At 43.1% G+C, this 24495-nt stretch overlaps 2 protein-coding genes across 4 annotated transcripts; one reads left to right on the forward strand and one right to left on the reverse strand.

Moving 5' to 3' along the window:
• Positions 1 to 7459: 7459 nt before the first annotated feature.
• Positions 7460 to 24245, reverse strand: LOC136449839 (uncharacterized). Of its 3 annotated transcripts, XM_066450039.1 has the most exons (6): positions 24092 to 24245; positions 23859 to 23942; positions 15871 to 16112; positions 15520 to 15729; positions 12128 to 12303; positions 7460 to 8228 (listed from the first exon to the last, which is right to left on the reverse strand). In XM_066450039.1, exons 2-6 carry the CDS (start codon positions 23878 to 23880, stop codon positions 7745 to 7747), a joined length of 1134 nt encoding a protein of 377 aa, XP_066306136.1. In that variant the 5' UTR covers positions 23881 to 23942; positions 24092 to 24245; the 3' UTR covers positions 7460 to 7744. The 3 variants fall into 3 exon arrangements, with proteins under 3 accessions (XP_066306136.1, XP_066306133.1, XP_066306135.1); XM_066450036.1 differs by having other exon boundaries at positions 15520 to 16112; XM_066450038.1 differs by having other exon boundaries at positions 15520 to 16126; positions 24092 to 24129.
• On the forward strand, positions 18254 to 20047 carry LOC136451964 (uncharacterized). The gene is made up of 2 exons (XM_066452640.1): positions 18254 to 19476; positions 19561 to 20047. Exons 1-2 carry the CDS (start codon positions 18384 to 18386, stop codon positions 19761 to 19763), a joined length of 1296 nt encoding a protein of 431 aa, XP_066308737.1. The 5' UTR covers positions 18254 to 18383; the 3' UTR covers positions 19764 to 20047.
• Positions 24246 to 24495: the final 250 nt, after the last annotated feature.

The following is a 24495-nucleotide window of genomic DNA, read 5'->3' on the forward strand; positions in this document are numbered from 1 at the left end:
CTAGCTTTATAGCCTAGCGGGCTACAGAGTCAGGAACAACCGACTGCATAGTTCGCCTCACCCTTCGTGCAGGTCTCTCAGTGGTTTGCTACTCCAGTCACAGGGTAGGCTCAGGGGTTCACACCGATCACTACTGGTTTCACTCCTACTCTGTTAGAGTCTATGCTAGTGACTAATACCTCAGTTTCTCAGAGTTTAGGTGCTCCCTTTAGTGAGCTTACAGGGCAGCCCACACCTCTAGAGTTTAGGGTGCATGTACCTATCACAGTAGCTCCGATCACAGGGACTACTGTTTGCTGCTTCTTTAGAACAGCCTTCGATTGTCACTACTACACTTGAGGCTACCGCTACAGTGACAGCGACACAGGGTCTGGCCACCGCTTTAGCTTCCAAGTCTTAGTCGGCCGACCCAACTATCAAGCAGACCTAGACCGCTTCACCTACACTTCTAGTGATTGAGGGTCAGCGTGTGCCCCCTCTAGAGGGTCTGATCGCTCAGAGTTCAGAGTCAGATAATGATGTGGCTCAGTTTGAGATCTCTCACCATACCTCAGCGCCTGACTCGTCTACTCCCATCCCACCAACTGACCCTTAGGTTTTGGTGCTTGACACCAAGAGGGGAGAGGGAGCGAGTATGTTAGACTTAGGGGGAGTGTGTGAGATGGATGGACTCGTTCTTTTGTGTTCTTTTTCCTACCACTCTTACATATCATGTTTACTTTCATGCACAATGATATATGTGTGACTGTGAGACTTATGTGACATGTGTGCTCTCTACTTTGATTTATATATGTCATGTCATTTGTTTTTGCTCATTTGCTTTGCTTTCGTGTTATACTCCAATTCAAATGAGCGCGCTTTATGTTGTGTACTCATGCTTCATTCATATTCATTTCAGTACATATTGTGGACTTGGTATGCATGGACTTGTTCTAACCCTTGTGGTCTTATTGCCACAAGTTCATGCAAACCAAGTGGTTGAAAACCTCAAATCTCTCTTTTAAACATACTCGAGGTGGTGTTGTCATCAATCACCAAAAAGGAGGAGATTGAAAGCATCTAGGCCCCTAGTTGGGTTTCGGTGATTAATGACGACACAAGATTACTATGACTAACATGTGTTTTGTAGAGTCAATTTAAGTTAGGTCATGGTAATGATAATTGTTTGGGCAATCAATGGTTTTCATGCCCCTATCGATGGAAATTATTTCGGTTTTCAAAGGGTGGATGACAAGGTTAAGGACGAACTAGTTCTAAGTGTCATTTGGTGTTGGAGTGACACTTAGTATAGTTTAGGACTTTGTTTTTTTTCCTTTGACCGTACTATTAAGGGGGATATGAACTAGTAGCTTGACCTAGGTGAGTCTAATAGTTTAGGTGTGGTGCACACTTGTCAAACTTAGCACTAGGTACCTCAGAGACAGCCCAAAGATCAAGTGGAACAAACCCCGTTCACAAAGCGTTTGAATTGGAAGTGATTTGAGGTGTTTATTTGGAACTGGACCCTGGCTGACAGTGAGAACCGAACCAAGTCGCTGGGTCCGGAGGACACATGGCAGCCATGGGGGTGCTTCTTAGTGTTGGGGAGAACCAAACCTTGGCTGGATGTGAAACCGAACCATTAGTCTAGGGTCCAGTTGCATTTGTCTGTGGTCAAGGAGAACTAGACCCAGTGAATAGTCATGGTTCAAACCTGGTGCGCGCTCGGTCTGGATCTGTCCAAAGAGGTTCCAGAGGCATCATTTGAGACCGAAATCGGTCTAGCTGGGGCTTCCGGACCATGCGCTTGGGTTCGGACCCTCAATGGTCGACTCTGACAATAGTGTCGGTGTTGTACTGTCTGTGAGAATCGGACCCTAGGGGAGTTGGTCCGGTTGTAGGTGGGTTCGGTCCGATTGCTACGTGGAAAAGGGGAATTGTGCCCAACGATTATGTTTTTTAGTGGGGGTATTTATACTTCTCCTACTCATCCAATTTCCCTCTCTTGCCCATTTGTTCAGCTGAGGAAACACTTTGGAGTGCAAGGGAGAGCAAGAGCCTAGTGGGGTGATTGGGATTTGATAATCCAAGGACCTCATTAGTGCATAGGGAATAGCAAGTGTGCATCCACCTTTCTCATTAGGCTTGTCTTGGTCAAGTGAGAGTTTATGCTTGTTACTCTTGGTGATCACCATCACCTAGACGGCTCGGTGGTGATTGGAAGCTTGGTGATCATCCGGCAGAGCTTGTGGATGACCCAAGTCATGGTTTGAGCGGTTTTGGGTAATTTACTGGGATGGAGTGTCGAAGAATCAGCCCGTAGAGAGCACTTGATCCTTGCACGGATCAAGAGAGAGCTACTCCCTTGCGCGGGTGCTCCAACGAGGACTAGTGGGGAGTGGCAACTCTCTGATACCTCGGAAAAACATCACCGCATTCCTCTCCGTCTCTTTACTTTGAGCATTTACATTTGAGCAATTCACTTCATGTCTTTACTTTCTTAGAATTGCCATGTTAGAGTAGGATTGGAACCTGGGGTGCCAAACTTTTGTACTGTAGAATAATAGAGAATACATTTAGGCACTAGGGGTGAAATGGGCTAAGTATAGGGCTTAATTATTACAATAAATTTTAGATTAGCCCAATTCAACCTCCTCTTTTGGGTATCTTGATCCTTTCAGCCGTTGTTGGGGAAGCCATAAAGGCTTTGGTTCTCTTCCAAACCTATCCTCTTCTCAAGGTTGCCTGCAAATGAGTCATTATCCCAGCGATTCTAGCTAAGCGTTGGATGAGATGAGCACGCTATGATATACTCCCTCTATTCTAAATTATAAGTCATTTTGACTTTTTTGATACATTGAATTTGATATGGATCTAGACATACATTATGTCTAGATACATAGGGTCCGTTCAGAAGTCGGTATTAGTAGCCGCAGCCGCTACTGCTTCTCTAGAAGCATGACACAAGTTAGTGTTTAAACAGTACAAAAATGCAGCAGTTAAACAGTACAAAAATGCAGCCAAACAGACATATAGTAAATTCGATGTACCAAAAAAGTCAAAACAACTTATAATTTGGAATAGAGGGAGTAGCTCCCAATGACATCGAACACATGTGTTTGGACCATATATACATCAATGAGCCAAGTTCAGACATCTAATTAAACAGACTACAAGATGTTAGACCAATCTGCACCCACCTAGATAGTTGCCGCATTAAATTGGACAAATTACAAGATGTTGGACTAACGTGCACCTGCTTGAGTAGTTATTGTATGGTGAGTGCAATTTACTCAGGTATAAATATCGATACTACTTCTGTAAACCCATTTAAACTTAGAATTATTTGACTCCTTAGAAAATGAAGGGGGTGGCAAAGAGAGTATTATATCCATACAAGAGTATTAAAAAGCGATAATGCTCAGGAGCGAGCGTCCGTACCTCTAGACGCCGCTTTTCGGGCCTGTGCGCTAGTCCAATAGGCCTGCTTTCTCTATACGTGTCCCCATCTCTCTCTAAAAAATATCTCCCACTCCCGTGCACGCCCATCGCTCGTTGCTGCCATCTTCCCCGCCGCGCACCCCTCCCGCACCGCACGGCTCCCCCATCCAGCGTCACGCTCCATCCCGCGCCACGCCCCATCCGTCGCTGTGATGCACTCCATCCCTACTGCGCCTACTCTAGCTCGCTGCACGCCATGCCCCATCCCCCACACGCGCCGAGGTGCTACTGGGGTGTTGCCGACGCCGTCGTTCCCCACCGGAAGGTCATGGCCGCTGTCGAAGCCATGGCCGCCGTGATGCGCGACCTCAGCAAGAAGATGTTGCTATGAAAGCGATGTTGCAAGCTTATGTTTCAAGTGTTTCAAACATTTCGGAGGTATGCTGCAATTGTTTCACGCGGGTGTTGCAAAACTAGATTGGGATGTTGCATATGTTGTAATTATTTATACGTATGTTGCAAGCTTATGTTCCCAATGCTTCATCTGTTTTTCTAGACGTATGTTACAAGTGTATTTATTTGGATGTTGCATATGTTTCACACATGTGTTGCCTATGTTTTTGTCTAGATGTTATGTATGTTTTGCAATGGTTTTTAAGTGTTTTTCAAGTGTTTCAGATGCACGTTTTAAGTGTTTTATCTGCCTTCAGACGTATGTTACAAGTGTTGCATCTGGATGTTTCAAAAGTAGATCGGGTGTTGCATCTTCCTCCTCGCTTTCTGTTGCCTCGCCTCGGTGTCTCCTCCTCCTCTGAGTGCCGGCTAGGCATCCGTCACCCCCTCCCCCTCTTCTCGATGCTGATGACGTTCAGGGCGGCATGGGCCACGCGTGGGCGTGCAAAACGGCACGAGAAACGGTTTGCAAGCATGGGCGTCGGGACGCCCCGTCCGTCCCGATGTCTGGGCTAGCAAGCCCGATTAAAAAGAACTCTTGTCTATTTGCACCAATAGTGGGCCAAAAGAAAAGCTTGCCTCAAGAGTGATCTATTTGCACCTAAAAATTAGCAACGCCCATCTTATGATATTTTTATATAGATATCCTCCTTGTGCGGACCACTTTTGGGGTGCTGTTCTTTCGAAGAAATGATGCACTTGTAAAACTGTCTAAAAGTTTGACGAGCTATTTAAGGCCCTATTCTGGTATGTTTATGCTAGGTAGGAACTGTACATTTCTTTTCAGCTGTCGAAACTAATATAAAGATGTACTGTTAAAGTGGCATTCTTGATTCCTTCAAGATTTACACTATGTTACTATTTTAGTATATGATTTTAGAAAATGGATGCTATTTGGTAGGAATGTTTCAAATTGTCGATTTTTTGGGATGTTGTCCTTTCGAACAAATGATGCACTTACTAGTAAAAATGTCTAAAAGTTTGACGAGCCATTTAAGGCCCTGTTCTGGTATATAGTGGTATGTTTATGCTAGGTAGGAACTGTATATATGCATCGAAGCTGAAAGTCTGAAACCCAAAGACCTGAGATGATTTGGTTACTTCCTGCTACCTTCTATACCTAGGAACTGCATTTGCGCTTTTCTTGACTACTAATTAGATTTGAAGAGTCCTGAAGAATCTTGGGTTTTCAGATGCTTTTGTAGCCACTCTTCTGAAGGTATGCAAGGAAAATATTTTGGCTATCGCATCTGGTTAGAAATGTACCAAGAAATGCAAGTAGCCCTCATAGATATGTTTAGGTGTAAATATATCATAATTCATAATAATAGACACATGTGTGTCGTACGTACATATCCACTAGTATCCATTCAAGAGTATTAAAAAGAACTCTCGTCGAACGAACTAAAAATTATAAGATTAATTTATAATACTAAAAAAAGCTTGCGAGGAATATGTAACTCCATATAGCTCCTAGAATCCGCGTCTTCTGAGCAGCCCTGTTCCTGTTCACATTACTGTTTGCGTAGGCTCAGCCAATCTGAGAGCCCCAACGCTCCGTTGCCCTCTCCCTCCAGACCGCGTGGCTTTTCTGACCCACCGCTGCAGCACATCTTCCACGCAGGAGAGAGGTGCGTAAGCCTAGCAAGCCCTCAAGCTTAGACTCCGACATGGGTGCTCACATATAAGCTGGTCGGTCAACAAGACACTCCAATAAGCCTCGATTCCAATAAATTTGCTCTTTATAATCTCCACGAGGATGAGCACAACCTCTTAGCATATACTAGCCTTACAATGTGCTTATTATCTTTTGGACCCTCCTGGAGTAGCAATGCACTTTCTGTTAATACATGGAGTTTGTTTTCTTTTCAAGCACTGGTGATTTCATTGCTGGGTCACTGATAAAATATGCAAAAACTGCAGCTTCTATCTACACAACTTGAACCTCTCACCGAACAGCAGCTGTCAGGGATAGGCAACCTTCAACGATCTTCACAGCAGGCTGAGGATGCTCTTTCACAAGGAATGGAGGCCCTTCAGGAATCCTTGGCTGAAACCTTGGCTGGGTCTCTTTCGTCTTCTGGATCAACAGAAAATGTGGCAAACTACATGGGTCAAATGGCCATGGCCATGGGAAAGCATGGAACACTTGAGAATTTCCTTCGTCAGGTATTAACCCTCTTTTCCAAATGCATATTTGGCATAGATAAAAGGGTTGACTAAGATCTTCGAGTTTTATGTGATGGCTGTATCAAGTACTCCCTCCCAAAAAGAATGCACATCTCACTTTTCAAGAAGTCGTCTTTTTTAAGTTTGACTAGACACATGAAAAAAGTAATATTTATTATGATGCGTAATAAGTATCATTATATTAATCATGTAATATATTCTTATAATAAACTTATTTAGACCTACAAATATTAGTAATATTTTTTATAAACCTAATCAAACCTTTTTAAGGTTTGACTTCTCGAGAAGTGAGTGAGTTATGCATTCTTTTTTTAGGGGACGGAGGGACTAGAGAAGTAGAGAGCGTGAAAACGGTGCCTAAATACTGCTAGTTTTCTTTGCTGTATGTATCAAGGCTGACAAACTGCGGCTGCAGTCCCTACAACAGATGAAAAGGATCCTGACCACTAGACAGTCAGCTCGGGCGCTACAAGTGATTACTCTTCGCGTCTCCGTGCCATAAACTCTCTCTGGCTTGCTTGGCCGAAGGAATAACAAGAACAATAGAACATGCAATTTGACTGCAATACTTTTCACAATTTGGTTTTCAATGGTTTATCTTATCAGGAGATTTGACAGGGCTGCGACAGACTTGATTTGGACATACCTGCACATACTATATAATCCAAATGGAAGGGGGTGTTCATGTAGCTTAGGCTGCTTAGCCATGTAGTTAACTGTTCAGCTCATGGTTCGTGATGTATTATTACCAACTGCTGTAAAATTCTCACTCTGTATGCCCCTGATTTGCAGCGAAACATTAGAGTGCACATCGATGTTGAATTGATCGGTGGATTTTTGTTCACTCGGTACGAACACTAGCATGAACATATTGCTTTGCCAGTAACATCTAACCAGGCATATGGCTGATCCACCACATTAAACGAGTGCCAGTAATAAAACTGGGCCAGCATTCTGGTTCTGGTATAGTAATTCCTTCGCATGTGAACACTTGCCCATAACCAGGTAATACTTTGATAGCGGTAATCATATTATATAGGGCACTTTTAACACAAATCTATTGATGCAACTTTTATGCTCTAAACTTTCATACAATTTGACTAATTGTTGGTCAAAATATATAAAGTGACTTTTCCTAAGTCAAATACGATTACCATTTCTGAATGGAGTATTTGTTTCCACCTTCATGCAATCTAGTCCCCGTTAACCGATACCACACTAAGCAAAACCGATAAGGCTCCAATCTCAGCTCAATCAGATACTGATTCATCATCATGTCCGCGTAATCCTGTTTCCTGTGCGTTTCCATTACCATTTCAGCAACAAACCACCTTCAATTTGATCAATACTTTCAACACTCACTGAACAACTGCAAACCAAGCCTTCCAAGTTCAAGTTGCACAAACCACACCTACGAGTTCCATTAAGTTAAAAACAGCAATCCACAAACTTAGATTATTCATGGATAGATCACACCAAAGCAGCATCTGGCCCCCATTCTCTTCTATCGACAGAAGTCAGTATGACAGGTTAGACACTACCTAGAGAACTTCCATTGTCTTATGAGCAAAGTTATATCATAATATATACGGATTGGGAGGCGCAGCAGAAGAGCAGTGCCTCCCTTAGTTAAAGCACCAGGTCCTTTGCCCCTTGAGATCTGCTTGCACTGCAGCCCCCTTCACGAGGCCCATGCAAAGTATGGGCAGATCGCCCGCCTCGTGGCAGTCCAGTTTCCGCATCCAAAGAAGTACCGTCCCTGCATGGGTCCTGGCTTGCGCACAACGCTCCACCTGCTCAGCACTCCACAGTAACAGTGCATCGCTCTGTCCTTCCCTGCAGAGGTGGCGTATGGGTTAACCTGCACAGGAGATCCCAGCATCTCTTTTGGTTTCTGCTGCTGTTGGACTGGATCTGGAGAGCGGTCGGGGGATAATTGGCAAGTTGTTGACTGTGGAACAGGTTGCCACATAAGTGAATTGGTGATAGAAAACTTGAAACCCCGGTGCATCATAAGTGCCAGGAGACGAGCAGTATTGCGGGCATCATCAAGCCCGCAGTGAGCACGCCCCTCCCATGTAAGGCCAGCCAACTGGACTGCCTCCTTCAGGTTGCAGCGGACATCCCCATACACTTCCTGGAAAGGTACCTTCAAGTTGATCCACCTGATCAAAATTTGTTCAAAAGACTTCTAAAATTAGAATAATAATCAAGATACCTTCAGATTCAGATCATGGCCTCAGATGTGCCTCACTCATAATGAGTTCAAAAGTTTCATTAGCATGAGACGGCACAATGGCGGTAAACAAGTTAATAATCACCTTTAGCGTGAAAGCTCCAGATTGTTTGGCTCTAACTGATATGTCTATTCTATACAACAAATAGACATAAAATAACAAGCAAAAAAATATCCAATTGACAATCCAGATCAAATAAGATCGTTACTAAAATGTAGTCTCGCACTAGGTTTCTATTACACCAAGTTAAATTATCTGCATATTTCATTATTTAGTTATAGCAGAAAAAAAATATGTGAGCAATCCTGACATTTTTTTTTTTGAAAAAGGATCCTGATATTATTGTGAGAAAACATTTCCTGTAAAAATACCAAGGACTGCCCTGAAAAGATCAGCATAATAGCTTCTGATTCAATTTTTCTTTCTAGAATTAGTATAGTAGAGACCCCACAAAACCGCTAGCCCCTGGTTTTGGGTACCCAGTACCAGGGCGACCACTTCACCCCCTATCTCACTTATTACAAATACTCTTCTTTATTGATTACTTTGGAAATCTTAGTATGGACTACATATTCTAAGCATATATATCTTAGGATCACTCCTGGTCATTAAATCCAGGAAGGATGACCGATAAAATGTGCCTTGCATTTCATCGCCTGCTTTACAATGAACTATCGGTACCCAGTTCAAGTTAGCATGTATTTGAGCACAACAATAACAAAGCCTTTAAGTCCCAAACAAGTTGGGGTAGGCTAGAGTTGAAACCCAGTAGAAGAGGCACGTGAATAGCTGTTTTCCAAGCACTCCTATCTAAGGCTAAGTCTTTGGGTATGTATTTGAGCACACTGCACATAAATTTTTGCCATCCTGTGTGTATGATTATAAGTGTGAATGATGCGAGAACCAGAAGATTAGGTGCAGAAAACATGAGAATGGTTATAAGCTCAAAATGGCATGAGAACCAAAAGATTTAGGGCCCCTTTGGAACACAGGGATTTCATAGAAATCATACAGGAAAATCAGTTCATTTTCACAGGAAAAACGCAGAACAGGAAAATTTTGTGTGTTCCAAAGGGGCCATATTTCACACTGCAGTAAATTGTATGAAGTGATATTATAACTCAAGGTACATCCTGCCATTGCACTATTAATATATCCCAACCTTTTGTGATACATGCAGTAACAGTCTCTAAAATTTGACTATCCATTTTTTTAATAAAAATACATAAAAAATGTTGTGTAGATATGCCTGAAAATGTCCTTACAAAATACAGAAAATTGAAAATGCCAGCCTATATTTCAGTACCAGTTGCAACACCCTCCTATATAAATTAAAATAGTTCATTTAACACTCCCCACATATCTGCTCCCATTGCAAAACAACACCTTGGGGATTCGAACAGTGGCGAAGGTGGCTAAGACATGCAGATTGGACAGCAGAAAAACCTTACACGGCTCCCCTAATAGGTTGTTTTATTGGGTTGTTGCAATAGTGTTAGGTTTACAGATGGTGCAGGATGAGCTCCAAGGCGACAGAAATGATGCTACATTTTTCATTTAAGTGCAATTTTTGTCACAGGGGTTTCAATTCAATAAGTTATACATTGCATAAAACAGCTTGGGTTTTTATTTTAACTTTGCAAGCTACATGTCCTGCCAAAAATAGAACTATGGGTTTGCAATGCTAGTAGAGATATAGGGTGCTAAATACAGTTTTTCAACTTAGCAGCGTATATTAGAAACAAAGCTACCTTTCGGGGGGGTTAAATGAAATTCCCTTGCAAATTATTACAAATTTGTATATACATTATCATAAAATTCATGGAGATCGAGTAGTGTAATTTATTTCTTTAGATTATTAATATTGTAGAGGTTGGTAAATGCACAACCTGATATGTATATAAGTGTAAATGCACAACTTGACAGGACTCAGAACAACCAGAGTTTTAAATGGTTTGGGAATTTTATATTGACACCATTGACAGGCGCACAGGTTTCATAACATACCAGTACACCAATAACTGTGCACCAACATCAGAGCCTGTCTGGTGTTTGCCATCTAGCTGTACCTGTGCTATGTGAGGCCCTGAAGTCTCCACAAAACCTCTAGCACGAGTAGTGAGCTTGCACACATTTGTGGTGTGAGTAGGGATGAAAAAGGTACGGATATTTTCCGACCGTAGTCGAGACCGAATCCGTTTAGAGGGGTTTAGATCTGTCCGTATCCGAGTCCGGATATTCAACATCCGATACCTTATCCGTATCCGAATACTCAAATAGCATATTTATGATGTCGATATCTAATCGTATCCTATCCGGCATGGTTGACACTATCCGTATTCGAATCCGAATCCGGGCAGAAATATGAAAACAAATGTAATATCAGTGATATCCGTCCGTATCCGATCCGTTTTCATCCCTAGGTGTGAGTATGGTGGGTGCTGGGAAGTGTTACCTTATTGAAAATTGAAGCTTTTGAATTACATAGATAAAAATCCCATTGAAAAAATTTATATTTCAGAAGGTAAGGAGCAACCACGACATGAACCACTCACCCACTTTTTTGAAAATTGATGTAGATCATCTAACAATCTGGCTCTTATCTATTCAAGCTTGTCAAAGAGGAAAATAAACAGCGCGCATCTTCACTTTTATGTTACAAAGCATGAAAAGATAGAAGATACAGATTAAATTTGCACACTATTACTACCCAGGGCCCTAATTCACACAGTTCATTTAGATATTATAGTATCCACATGTCATGTATATCTCATGTGAATGAAACATAATGTGGGAATTAGGGGTTCGTGACCAGGGCATCATGATCACCTTTAACAAACATATGATCAATCCAACATGTTGCAATGTTCAATAAAATCTACCAAACCCGTGGATGTAGTACACATAAAGTTAGGTAAATCTGCAAAAATTCAAGTTCATTCATCTTTGATTCAAGATTTCATCAAACACCACAAGGGATATTGTTACTACATGACAAACAATGCTGGATTGACTGCTTGTCCATTTTGTTTCTGAGCATCAAGGATGAATCTGAAATTGAATTTTTGCAGGTTTATTTAGCTTTGTATGCGCTACAGTTGTGGTCTCTAGATTAACCTTTGAAACATTGCAACATGCCGAATTTGCTAATAGGGATGCCACATCTCTAGCATACAAAATCCACACAACCTACTTGGAAGTCGTGGTGCTCGAAATAAGACAGGAGAAATGAATATCAATGAGATCAATTTGGAAAAACTCGATTTTTTTCCAGTTTCTGCAATTTGTCATCAGTACAGTTCACTGTGTGGCAGCAGACTTTTTGGATAAAAAAATCTAATGCACCAAAATTGGTGGATAGCGCACTAATTGAAATTTGGAGTGGCAACCCACCAAAATTCAAGTTCAGGATGCCAATTTACGCCAAATCTGCAATTTTCATAAAGCACACGTGCAATTTTCATGAAGGGCGGGCCTGGTGCAAGCGGTAGAGTCTTACCGCCTGTGACCGGAAGGTCCCGGGTTCGAGTCGCGGTCTCCTCGCATTGCACAGGCGAGGGTAAGGCTTGCCACTGACACCCTTCCCCAGACCCCGCACAGAGCGGGAGCTCTCTACACTGGGTACGCCCTTTTTTACACGTGGAAGCAGGATAGTAGTCATTAGCATATCCTACATGACCCATAACCCTAAATCTATGATATACACACTGCATCAGACAGTGCACATAATCCATCACTAGAAAGACACAATTTTCCTCAATACTGATCAATAAAAATTGAGAATTCAACTGACTAAGTTATTACCATGTATATACAAGATATGTTACCTGTTAAAATAAGGGGGCTTCCTGATTCTCTTAAATCTGCATTCTGATTCCAGCATTGTACGGCAGTCCCAGTTAGACCAGGTCACAATAGCAAAGTTTGTGTTCTTGATGCCCTTGTCCTCTAGCCACCTATCGTGCATGAGTAAGGCTTCACCTAGAGGCACACCTCTGTCCACCTACACATGCATGGATCGTGTTCATATGACAACAGTAATATTCAAAACTGGCACAACAATAATGCCATGGAACCAGTGGTTTCGCATATCCATTGTGTTCAAAGTGAGATAAAAACAAAGGTACACAAAACAAAGGTGACCTCTTTATTTGTCGACTGGATTTACTATAGAAATATTGAACTCCAAAACTCCAACACCAACATTCCAACTAGAAATAGCCAAAATACATAATAAATAATACTACAATAGTAATATTTCAATGAAATAATAGAAGGATTAAATTGATCAGTTAGTAAGAACTTATTATCAGCTAACCTTGAAATGCTTAGGAGCATGCTACATCGTCATCAAATCTAATGTGCTATATTTTCTTTCAGAAGAGGGAAGGAAGACTTCCATATAGTTTAAAGTTTCCTGGATCAATTTCTAGTTAAAAGATGCCTATATGTTACATTGAACACAGTGACAAGTACTTAATTACTTTTTTGTTATGTACCCATCAGTGGCTGGTACAAAACGAACACTATGAATTGCATGATCATAATGGACAATTGTTTCTCTTAATTCCTTTTTTTAAGACAACTTCCTTAGCTCCTTTTTTTAAGACAACTTCCTTGGTTCATCGTACCATCATTGAATAACATCACTCTACAAATTGCTCAGAAAAGGACACAAAGTACTTGCTCTTCCAGCACCAACTACCACTAATATCCTAAATGTCAAGTATGGGCTACCATGGCTGGCTTCTCCAATCAGCAACCAGCATCTGCTAAAAACTGTTAATTACCACACACAACCTCTTCACAAGGTCCGTACTCCATATAGCAGCAAATGGCATTGACATGCACCACATGTCCACAACCAAACCGCAAAAGCTCATGTTGTCAGAAACTAGAAGCACATAGGTTGAGCTGAACTGCTGAAGTGCACACGGTGTCACAATATACGGAGGATTAAAGACGGCAAGAATTGGTAGCATCTTGAAAGCATGACAAAAAAAAAGTCCAAAAGTTCTGTCCCTGAAAAAGGGGCTACTATTCCACACTAAGGATGGACCCCACAGGCTGCCGCATCTTTCAAGATTTCCTTAGTAATTTTGGTCACTATCGCTACAACAAAAAATCAAAAGCCCAAAGGCCCCCTAATAAGTGACTTAGGGCTGCTTTGAAGGAGTTATGCATCACCAGCCCACAACTTAGCAAGTTGGCTGACCCTTTTTCCACGGACCCCACGTTGCCCTTGTAGGCGGCATGGGAGCCCACAACTTAGTAAGTTGGCACCAAAAATTCATGTGAAGGGCGCATTGGCAATTCATTAATTCTAGTTCATATTTGTTGTCTTGATGCTATTGATTCATGTGTTAATGACTTGGTGTGGTCAGTTCAGTAGATTAACTGTAGGAACTCAATCAACCAAAAAAATGTAGTTATTCTAACATCTTTATGGAGTAGAGGTACAAATAAACCCTTAGTCCTACGGCTACTAGTTCCAACAGCAAGTGTTGAAAGAGCATTTTTGGCGTTGAATGATTGTTTGATTATATTTATAGAGAACAAATTTTTCCTACATGATACGAATGAAAACATCTCTCATTTTCAAAAGCCCCCTCATCGACTTCATTTGTAATTTTAGTTAGTTGAGACTTTAGGTGTATGGATTAAAGAACTATTTGTATTTCACCCTTTGCTTTCAGATCTTTTAAATTTTTATATATGACAATGTGTTGGTTATCTATGTACACGCGATCTTGAAATCATGCGTCCGCTACTGGCAGCGACTTGCCCTTGCCCTGCATGGCAGAGGCTTGCTTGATGTGGGACATCGACTTCAACGGCGGCACAAGCAATGACGACGGCGTGTCGATTTAGTAGTGTGTGGCGACACACACCATCGCCTTTAACTCTTTCTTTTATTTGCCGTCTTAGCCTAGGTGTGAGCTTTCTAGAGTATGAACATTAATATTTTCCACAAGGTTGGGTACATAAAAACTATAAGTATATATGATTCATTGATTTGTCTTTAGAAACGCTTTCATAAAACTATAGTAGTCAGTATATATAATGACGTAGAGTACAGAATAATTATAGTAGCCAAATTTAAATCTCAAATACCAAAGAAAGGTAATAAAGCTTCAAACAGAAAAGAAGAATGGGAGTAAACTCGCGTAGCACCAGATCATATAGGTCAAAAGGCATCCCGTGTTCCCATATATTAGTAGGAACTACAAGAACTTGAACCTCACCATGTAGTCGCATGATTATAAATTCTGACTGAGTTATACCCAAATTGGTTAACAGAATATTAATTATTTTATTTTTATTCTCAAGCAAATAAAAGGACTTAGCAAATCTTCTTTAACAAATCCAAATGTGAGCCTACATAGGTCAGTCCCGAGTCTTGATTCAAAAATCATTTCAAAAGTAATAGCAAAATCCTCTGAAGAAATTCACTAGCTACCAAGCAGTGCCCTTAAGGAGGTATAAGGAGACTGCATGGCAACCTACCCTCTTCACAACACTGTTCTTGTGAGGCGTGGCAAGGTAACGCCATACTAACATAAAGAGGAAATGGAGAAAACGAGATGCTAAAGTAGGGAGGAAAGAAAAAGAAGGGGGAAGGGGAAGAGCAAGATAGGACCAGCCTGCCACTCCGCCAGCAAGTCCATGACCCTTCCTCTCCCGCCCCTTCCCATAGCCATGCATCACGCCCTCTCTGTAGCTGGCCACTGGTGCCACAGCCACAAGGGAAACAACTGCTGCTTAGCCTTGCTGGCTGGACCGTGGCCCCACTCATGCTCCTATTCTATGCACTTTAGTCCTTATGGTATCAAGAAATTTTGTTGGTATATGCACCATATGTCCCCATGCATCTAATGTTGTTTCTTTTATTTGTTTAGCCCCTATTATCTCAAATTCCTGGTCCCACCTGTTGCCACACCACACATACAAATAAACAGGCCTTTAACTTCGCAGGCATCTAAAGGATGAACATAATCTGCATTTCCAAAGGTAGCTTGAAATTCAGAGTAAACTATTTGTGTGTTTATACAACTTGTTCAATCGAGACTGCATTGAAAATAACTGGTTCCTTGCTTTCTATACACTTGAGTACATATATGACTAGTCAATCAAAAACACAAAATTCTATTAGCTTAAGCTATCATGATGACACTTATTCAGAACTATGACCTCATGATTATTCAGATTATGCACTGACCTGAATCTGCTGTATGCCAGTAAGCTCCTTGCAAAAATCGGTCAAAAATTGATGATACGTCGGCCGAACATATGTTTGGAAGCATTCTTCGAGTTTTCCAGTTGCACTGTTAACCAAGACAGATGGAAACTCAATGATTTCTTGGGGAAATGGATTGTTCACCTTGTCACAGGTTGCTTCAAAGTCAATAACCACGAAATACTGAAATTCCTGAAGCAGTGCATCATGGGGGTGACCTTGAGTGAGCATCTTGAATGGAAGATACTGAACTCTGTTCTCAATAGGGAAACCGTGGTCCCTATTTATCTGATAAAATTGGTTGTCAAAACCATAAGGTAGTGGCTGACGCACCATTTGATAATCTGAATAAATATATGGCCAGGCATAAAATTCTTGTCTGTAGAAGGGCCTGCTAAGGCCTTGACTTGGAATAGGAGACGCCTCCCAGATTTTTTCCACAGCAACAATATCATTCCTTTTTTCATTATTCTCAGGAAACCCTTCAAGTCCACCTCTCTGCTCTGGAGAGTTATACTGAGAAATATTTGGCTTGAGGCACCCTAGTGGTGCCTCATTATTGACTTGCATTTCCTCTGCATCAAATAAACTACATACATAAGAAAATGATGAAACAGTGCAATTAAGATTGTGAAATAAAACCATGCATGAAGTCAGAACATTTAATATGCATATAATTAAGGTTGCGACCAGATATTTAAAGATTCAACCAAAGAAAAAAATAATACCAAGAATAGAAAGGCATTGTTAGGGCAGCTCGGACAGTGTTGCAAGAGAGGTGCAAAATAGAGATGATTGCATCTCTACTATAATTAAAAAGCAAAGTTTGAATTATGTCCTAAGAAAGCGCCTTAAGCTAGAATAGGCACTGATGCAAGGGAATCAAATTTTGTAGGGCCCGCCTTTTAATGTCGGTAGTCTTTATGGGATGAGAGAGGATCAATGTTTTTGAGGCGTCGCCTAATCGTCGCCTAGGCGTCGCCTAGGCGCCAAGGCGTGCTCGAGGGCCTGGGCGTCATCCTAGCCACGACCTCAGCCTGTATGGCGTCCGCCTCAGCAGATTAGGCGTCGCCTAGGCACGAATGGCGTCGGGCGGACGCCTAGAGCTCTCCAGCGGACGCCATAGTCTAATTCGCAGGGGAGGGCGCGAAATCGGACGCGGCGCGGGGAAGGGCGCGAAAATGACCGCGGCCCGCGGTAAATCGACCGCGCGGGCGCGGGAATTGCGACCTACGCGCGGGAAATCGACCGCCTGAGCCATTACCGCGAGGGGGGCGAGGGGAGACCGGGAGAGAAAGAGAGAAGGCGGCGGGCGGACCTCCTGCTCCGCTTCGCTGCTCCTCCGCTCGCCAACTCGAGTCCACCGGCCGGCCTCCCCTTCCGAGAAGAAGCTGCCCAGGGCGAGGGGAGACCGGGAGAGAAAGAGAGAAGGCGGCGGGCGGACCTCCTGCTCTGCTTCGCTGCTCCTCCGCTCGCCAGCTCGAGTCCACCGGCCGGCCTCCCCTTCCGAGAAGAAGCTGCCCAGGGCGAGGGGAGACCGGGAGAGAAAGAGAGAAGGCGGCGGGCGGACCTCCTGCTCCGCTTCGCTGCTCCTCCGCTCGCCATCTCGAGTCCACCGGCCGGCCTCCACCGAGAAGAAGCTGCCTCCGCTCGCCAGCTCGAGCCCCCTCCAGCATTTGCCTCCGGTCATGCGCTGCCGCCTGTGGTATGCCCCTGCCTACTCTGCTTCTGTGAATATAGTAATGCCTCATATGCCTGCTGCTCTGCTTTTGATCTGAATATTGTATGCCTCGTTCTCATGCTCTGCTATTGACCTCAATCGGAATATTGTATGCTCATGCTGGATGCCTGTCCCTGCCTCCTCCCTTCTCTAATATTTATTCTGCACTTTGCTGTCTGCTCTGCTTTTGCTGATGCTTGCTTTTTATATTATATGGGTACTCACATATACAAATGCCTGCTTGTGCTTGGGCTGTCACACACCCTGCTACAACACAAAGCACAGATCTTTCTTTGATCCCAAGACTGATCCAGCAAGCAACATGGCAAGCACAGTTGAAGTACCTGAGTATGATCCCAAGACTGATCCAGCAAGGAAAGCAAAGTCCAATGATCCAGGCTGGAAATATGGCTACTGGCAGGACCCTGCTAGGAGAGACTGGGTGACATGTATCCTGTGTGGACATGAGGGTTCAGGAGGCATAAAGAGGTTCAAGCAACATTTGGCTGGTGGATATGGAGATATTATCCTTTGTCCAAAAGTTAGCACTGAAATCAGGAAAGAGATGGAAGCTTACTTGCAAAAGAAGAGAAGAAGGCCTTTGTACTTGGATGGTATTGAGGAGGATGGGGAACCAGAAGATGAAATTGTGGAGGTAGCAGCTGCAGATGTACAAGCAGCAGCAGCAGCAAATGCCACACCAAAAGTGGCTGCAAAAAAACCAAGTTCTGGGACAGCCGCTAAGAAAAGGCATGCTATCTTCCAATTCAAGGCTTCAACAGCTAGCAGTGTCAATTCTACACCAAAGACACCAAAGACCAATGCAACAAAGTCAGTTGTTGGTATGCTTAGAAGAACACCTGAACAGATAGTAGATCAAAGGCGTGCAAAGGACTTTCAGCCCACCATTGAGTCCAGCACAAAGACTAAGGAGGAGAAGCAATATGTGGATATGCAATGGGCACTGTGGTTCATGTAGTGTGGTGTAGCCTTTAATGCAGCAAATTCAAGGCAATTTGAAATTGCTTGTGAGGCAACAGCCCAATATGGTTCAGGGTACAAGCCTCCAACTAACCAGCAGCTTGGTGACCCTTTGCTCCAAGAATGTGTTAAGGTGACAAGTGACATGAGGAAGGACCATGAGCAGGCCTGGAAGCAATATGGTTGTACACTAATGTCAGATGGATGGACTGATATGAGAGGGCGCCACCTGATTAATTTTCTTGTGAACAGCCCTGAGGGAACGTACTTTCTGGAGTCAGTTGATGCATCAAGTGAAGTTCATAGTGCAACAATGCTAGCTGATTTGTTACAGGAGAAGATTGAGGACATTGGAAGGGACAATGTTGTTCAAGTTGTGACCGACAATGGCGCTAACTATAAGGCTGCTGGTAAGATCTTGATGGATAGGATTCCCACACTGTTTTGGAGTCCTTGTGCTGCACATTGCTTGGATCTGATATTGGAAGAAATTGGGAACTTGAAGGCATTCAAGAAACCTATTGCACGTGCTAAGCGTGTCACCAACTTCATTTATAGGCATGGAAGGCTTCTTAGTGCAATGAGGGCTCAAACAGGTGGGACTGATCTTGTTAGGACAGCAAAGACTCGATTTGCCACATCATTTCTGACATTGAAGAGTTTGTACAAGAACAAGGATGCCTTGAAGAGCTTGTTTGTTAGTGAAGCATGGACTGGGAACAACTTGTGTACAACTGCAGCAGGTCAACAAGTGCAAGACATTGTGCTATCTACTGAGTTTTGGAACTCAGTAGAAGATTGCCTAAGAGCTTCAGCCCCACTCTTAATTGTTTTGAGGGCTGTTGATGGTGATGAGAAGCCTGCAATGCCAGAGGTATGGGCTCTAATGAATCATGCAAAAGAGAGGATAAAGCAAAGCTTCAATATACCAACCAAGGATGGCCTACTCAAGAAGATCATGGAAATTATTGAGAGGCGTTGGGTGAAACAAATGGACCATCCATTGTATGGGGCTGCACTATATTTGAACCCGGGAAAAATTTTTCCTCTGATAAAAGCTAATGATGATGTCACTGTTGGGCAGCTAAGAGGTTGTTTTATTGAAGTGCTTGGAAGAATGATACCAGATGTGGAAACACAAATGAAGATCAATAGGCAGGCCATTGAGTATGAAGAGCAACGTGGAGAAGCCTTCTCAAACAAAATGGCAAAGGAAAGCTATGACAAAATGAATCCTCGTAAGTGCTGTTTATCTCAGCTTGTAAATTTCAGCAACTTAATTGCATTCCAAACACCTAATATGTGTTGTCCTTTTCATCCAGTTGATTGGTGGCGTTCTTATGGTGGCCGAGCCATTGAACTACAAAGACTTGCTAAGCGTATAGTTAGTCGTTGTGCTTCATCCTCAGGATGTGAGAGATGTTGGAGTACCTTCAGTCATGTGAGTATCCTTGTGACTAACAGTTTATATTTAGATGCATACAATCTGATTTTTTGTTTTGCTTCCCATCTGATTTTTTTGTAGATGCATACAAAGAAAAGGAATAGGCTGCTGCACAAGAGATTGAATGATATTGTCTTTGTTTCATACAATCGGAAGATGAGAACAAGGTTTCAGCTTAGGCGTGAGAAGGCAGGCAAGAAATATGACCCCTTGGTCATTGAGGAGTTCGATTGGGACAATGAATGGGCTGATTCATTGCATGTGCCTATTCCGGGTGCTCGAGGGTCTGATGCTGTTGATGACCTCACATGGCAGCATGTTGATGAAGCCATCGGTGCATCACAAGCACTGCAGGGTCGTAACCTTCCTAGGAGAGCTGCTGCTCCTGTTCAGTATTACAGACGCTCCAGAAATGTTCCTGCTGCTGCTGCTGCTGAAGATGGCGAAGAGGAAGACGAAGTTGAAGACCCACATGATGATGCAGAAGTGAGCGAGTGTGAAGAAGCTGGCAATGTTCCTGCTACTGATCAAGACGACGCTGCTGATCTTGATGAGTTTGATGATGGATTTTGAGTGCTGAAACAGAGATTTGCACTCAGCCCTTTTGTGTCCTACACCCTTGTCCTGCACTCATGTTGTATGGCTTTGGTGTAGTTGACTAGTAATTAGAATGCTTTAGAGTCCAGTACTTCAGACTTTCAGTCTCTAAGTTTGTGGACTATTAGAGACAAACTATGATGTCATTTGTCATGCTCATGCATGAACTAATGCAGTAAGCCACTAATGCTTGCTAATTTGTTGTATTGCCTCTTGTGTATTGTTTCTTATTTAATTCTCAGCAGCTGGTAACAATGTAACATGTTCATTTACATTTCTTCATGTCATAGATTGCTGAATTTTGGAATTGTCATGTAGTTTGCTTCAAGGGGGATGGATGCTACATGGGAGAAGAGCTTTTGGAAAGGGAAGAAAGGAACCTGGGCTCCAGAATTGGGAACAAACCAGGTATGTATGTGCTGCACTTACTATATAAAACTCTAGCTTACGGCACCTTACAACGTGTGTATGGCGTCGCCTAGGCGTCCGCCATAAACGCCTAGGCGTTGTGAAGGGGGTCGGGCGCCGCGCCTCGCCGCGGCGCCTCAAAAACATTGGAGAGGATACAACTTTTTGCTTTCAATATCATTTTTGGTGGATCCTATTCCAAAACCAACTGAATTTCTAAACGCTGGAGAAATTTTGCCAAGCTAGCACCCTTCATATGGGTCCTACGTTTGTAAGAGATTGTTCTAAACACTAAAGTTGCCCTTGGTACACCAAGGCCCAAGCACATATGTCTGACAAAGCAAAAGGAAAGTCAAAAGAATCATAAAATCAAAGTCAAACTGTAACAATGGCTGGTCCACAACACAAGGGTTGGTGGCTAATATCTAGCAGCAGCTTCTATCACAAAAGGTAATTGATGAGTTATGCTGTGATCCTAGGTGATGTTTCAAGTATTTGAACTCTAGTATGTTAGCTAAAGCTTCAGCTTTGTCAGCAAAATATGTGAGTTTTGTGAAGCTTTGATCCAGAGCTTTACGATTTTTCTGGAGGCATCCAAAAGTTTCTGTTCAATGTTACAAACATCAGGTTAAGTTTAGAAGCACAGGTCAATTGTTAAGCGCTCAAGTAAAAAGGATCATTTGGATCATCATGGGGTCATCAAAGTATTTTGGAAGGAGTAGCATAGATATGTTGCGGTTCCCACCTATAACATTTGGGCCAGAAACTCATTGAAACAGAACTGCTACTGATCCTTTTGTAGGAAACATGACAAGAGGTAGAAGCAGAGGAATTCTGGACCTCAAAGCAATGAGCAATGCGTTCCGAAAGGGGCTACATGTAGTTGCTAATGCTGACAAACTGCTGACTACTCCCTCCGTTTCATTATGTTTGTCCACAACCCACAATGCACCCAAACCATGAGAATATTAGATCAAGCAAAAAAAACATTGTGAAATGACCACCCACATCCCTATTATATGACACTATACAACCAATTTCTCTATCAAAGGAAAAAAAAAGTACTGTAAGCAGCTACACTTCATATCAATTTGTGTCAACGCACACCCAATAATTTTTTTGAGCATAGTATTCAACAGCTAAGTGTCGCGGAAATGCGTATGTTGCGTTGGATTTGCGGTCATACAAGAAGGGATCGAGTTCGGAACGATGATATACGTGAGAGATTAGGGGTAGCGCCAATTGAAGAAAAGCTTGTCCAACACCGGTTGAGATGGTTTGGACATGTGCAACGGAGACCTCCAGATGCACCGGTGCGTAGTGGAATCCTAAGTCAGGATAGTAACGTGAAGAGAGGCAGAGGAAGACCGAAGTTGACTTGGGTAGAGGCAATAAAAGGAGACTTGAAAGGATGGAATATACCCAAAGACTTAGCCTTAGATAGGAGTGCTTGGAAGACAGCTATTCACGTGCCTGAACCTTGATTGTTTCTGTTGGGTTTCAACTCTAGCCTACCCCAACTTGTTTGGGACTTAAAGGCTTTGTTGTTGTTGTTGTATAGTATGCAGTTTTCACAGACTGCAAGAATCGCATATATTAAATTAACGCACTAAAAGCTAAGTGGCATAGCAGTTAGCAAAGAGGACTTCATATTGCTAATGCTTGTTCGGCTGCATACAGGGTTAAGCAAAATGATTTGAAACAACCAATTCAAACATTCATCCAAACCCAGTTAAGTTACCACATAATTCTGAAATTAAAGCATGGCGCTAAAAAACACTAAAGCCAGCACATTTCCCCCAAATCAATACAAAGATTTTGTTGCGTATGGAAACTCAAGAACACTTGTTTGCATGAGAAATCATCCTCGGGACAGGTTTTAGTGCAAGCTTCTTTTAACATGATGCAGAAGCTACACTACTAGTGCTAAACATCATAACAAATAAACAAGGACACTCTGATGAAATCAGTGATAGCATAGTAGCAGCAAGCCAGCAAGACAAAAATTATTAAAGAACATTTCAGATAACCATTAGTACAGACTGACTTCAATGTTGCCACCTATTTTTTGGATGCTTAGTAGCCTCTTAAATGTGGATGGAGCTAGCTGAAGTGTTGCGACTTTAAATCAGATGCAAAATGTTGGATCTGTGAGAAAAGGCATATGGGGTGCTAAATGTGTTTAGCTCCGCAGCGATGTGGGGCCTTTTTGGAAGCTCAGACATTCTATGTGTTTTCAGGATGGCATATGGTGCGGTATGCAAAAGTTGTAGCGTTGGTCAAGTCTTGGGAGTAACTGTGCCCCACTCGCCACCTACAGCAGTTCAGAGCTGTCGCTATCGACTCTGGTGACCAGACCAGCAAGAGTTACAATGGATGGGGCATGATCAATGATGAGGAACCGATCTGAGCATGGATGATACCTTTGGTTTTCCTAGCGTGGTTTACTTTGCATAGCCTTGGACGTGGTGTTCTGTGTGACGTGGGCTATGTTTCTTTTATATACAAACTTTGAAACTCCGATGGGTGTTTTTGGTAGGGGTGTCGGATGTGGCCATTGATCTGTTGGTATGTAACAAACCTGAAACGTTATTATGGTCCTGAATGTAATGCTGATGGACCAGGGTAAGCCGCTGGAATTCTAAGAAAACTTCAATGTTGCCACCAAATCAAATGACTGGTGTTGCTTGAAATCTATAATTAAGCATAGCCAAAGGGGGGATATCTTTTCCTGGCACAACATATCCCCATTAGCAGTGAACAGCAACGTAAAATTATCCCTACCAAACTTGCACTCAAAACGCAAGAAGCACTACATTCAGTGAATTCCATCACATATTATGCTACCATCAGTTACCAATCCCAACAGCACCAGCTCTCAGACCAGCACACAACCAAACTCACCAAACTCTGCTCACCAAACTCTGCAGCAAAATAAACCACCTCCGTGCACAATGGCATCTCTAGTATAGCATTTCACGCAGTTACTGCAACTTAAATATCTACACACTCAGTGAGACTGAAAAGACCGGAGCCCCACACAAAGAAAGAGGGAATTCCGCTGAAAACCCACGAAAAATCGCATCTTTTCGCCACTGCCACTCGCAAGACGCGACCTTCGATACTGGAAATGGCGTTACAGAGCAAGATCTAGGGTGAGAGATCTCTGACCTGCTCGTTCGCGATCAATCATGGCCGTGGGCGATCCCGCGGCGCTGCACCATCCGGATCAGAGCTCCCCCGGCGCCACACGACCTGATCTCCGAGGGGGGAGAAAGAAAAAGAAAAACCCACCAAAAGGGAGCACGGCAAAAGCAACAGATCAGAACAGAGGACGAGTAGATCGAGCAGTAGAGAGGTAGGGCGGCAGGAGATCGAGCGTGGAATAGGGCCGGCGGACGTACCATGTGACAGCGAGAGCCGGAAGGAGGAGGGGGCGAAGGAACAGAGCGGCGCGGTCACCACGCGATGACGAACCTCTCCTGCTCCTGCTTCCCCTTCCCTTCTCTCCTCACACAGCCGCACGGAGACGGGGATCGGATGCGCACGCCGAACAGCGCGCAATGGTGAGGATCCAATGGCTGGCTGACACGCGTGGTTTCTCTTACTTCTGGAGCTGGTGGCGGTTACCGGCGGTGGCGGGCCGAGGAACCCGTGTTTGGTAGAGACGGCGACCAACGGGCCGCTGCGTTATCTTTTCTTTCTTCCCGAAAACGTAGCCCCTGTTTCGAAATATCAGCGCTTTGAAACAAAGGAATTACAAAAACACATGAGTGAGTAAGAAAAACATACACAAATGAAAAGCAAC

Source organism: Miscanthus floridulus, chromosome 5, assembly GCF_019320115.1.
Source record: "Miscanthus floridulus cultivar M001 chromosome 5, ASM1932011v1, whole genome shotgun sequence".
NCBI lineage: Eukaryota > Viridiplantae > Streptophyta > Magnoliopsida > Poales > Poaceae > Miscanthus > Miscanthus floridulus.

Bases quoted from the DNA above. Each gene is read 5' to 3' on its own strand.
- LOC136451964 (XM_066452640.1), top strand. From the start codon at position 18,384: ATGAGGAAGGACCATGAGCAGGCCTGGAAGCAATATGGTTGTACACTA. The intron at 19,477-19,560 runs GTAAGTGCTGTT...CTTTTCATCCAG, and splicing joins CTATGACAAAATGAATCCTC to TTGATTGGTGGCGTTCTTAT.
- LOC136449839 (XM_066450036.1), bottom strand. From the start codon at position 23,880: ATGATTGATCGCGAACGAGCAG. The intron at 16,113-23,858 runs GTCAGAGATCTC...TATTTGATGCAG, and splicing joins GATTGATCGCGAACGAGCAG to AGGAAATGCAAGTCAATAAT. The intron at 12,304-15,519 runs GTCAGTGCATAA...ATGCATGTGTAG, and splicing joins CTGGCATACAGCAGATTCAG to GTGGACAGAGGTGTGCCTCT.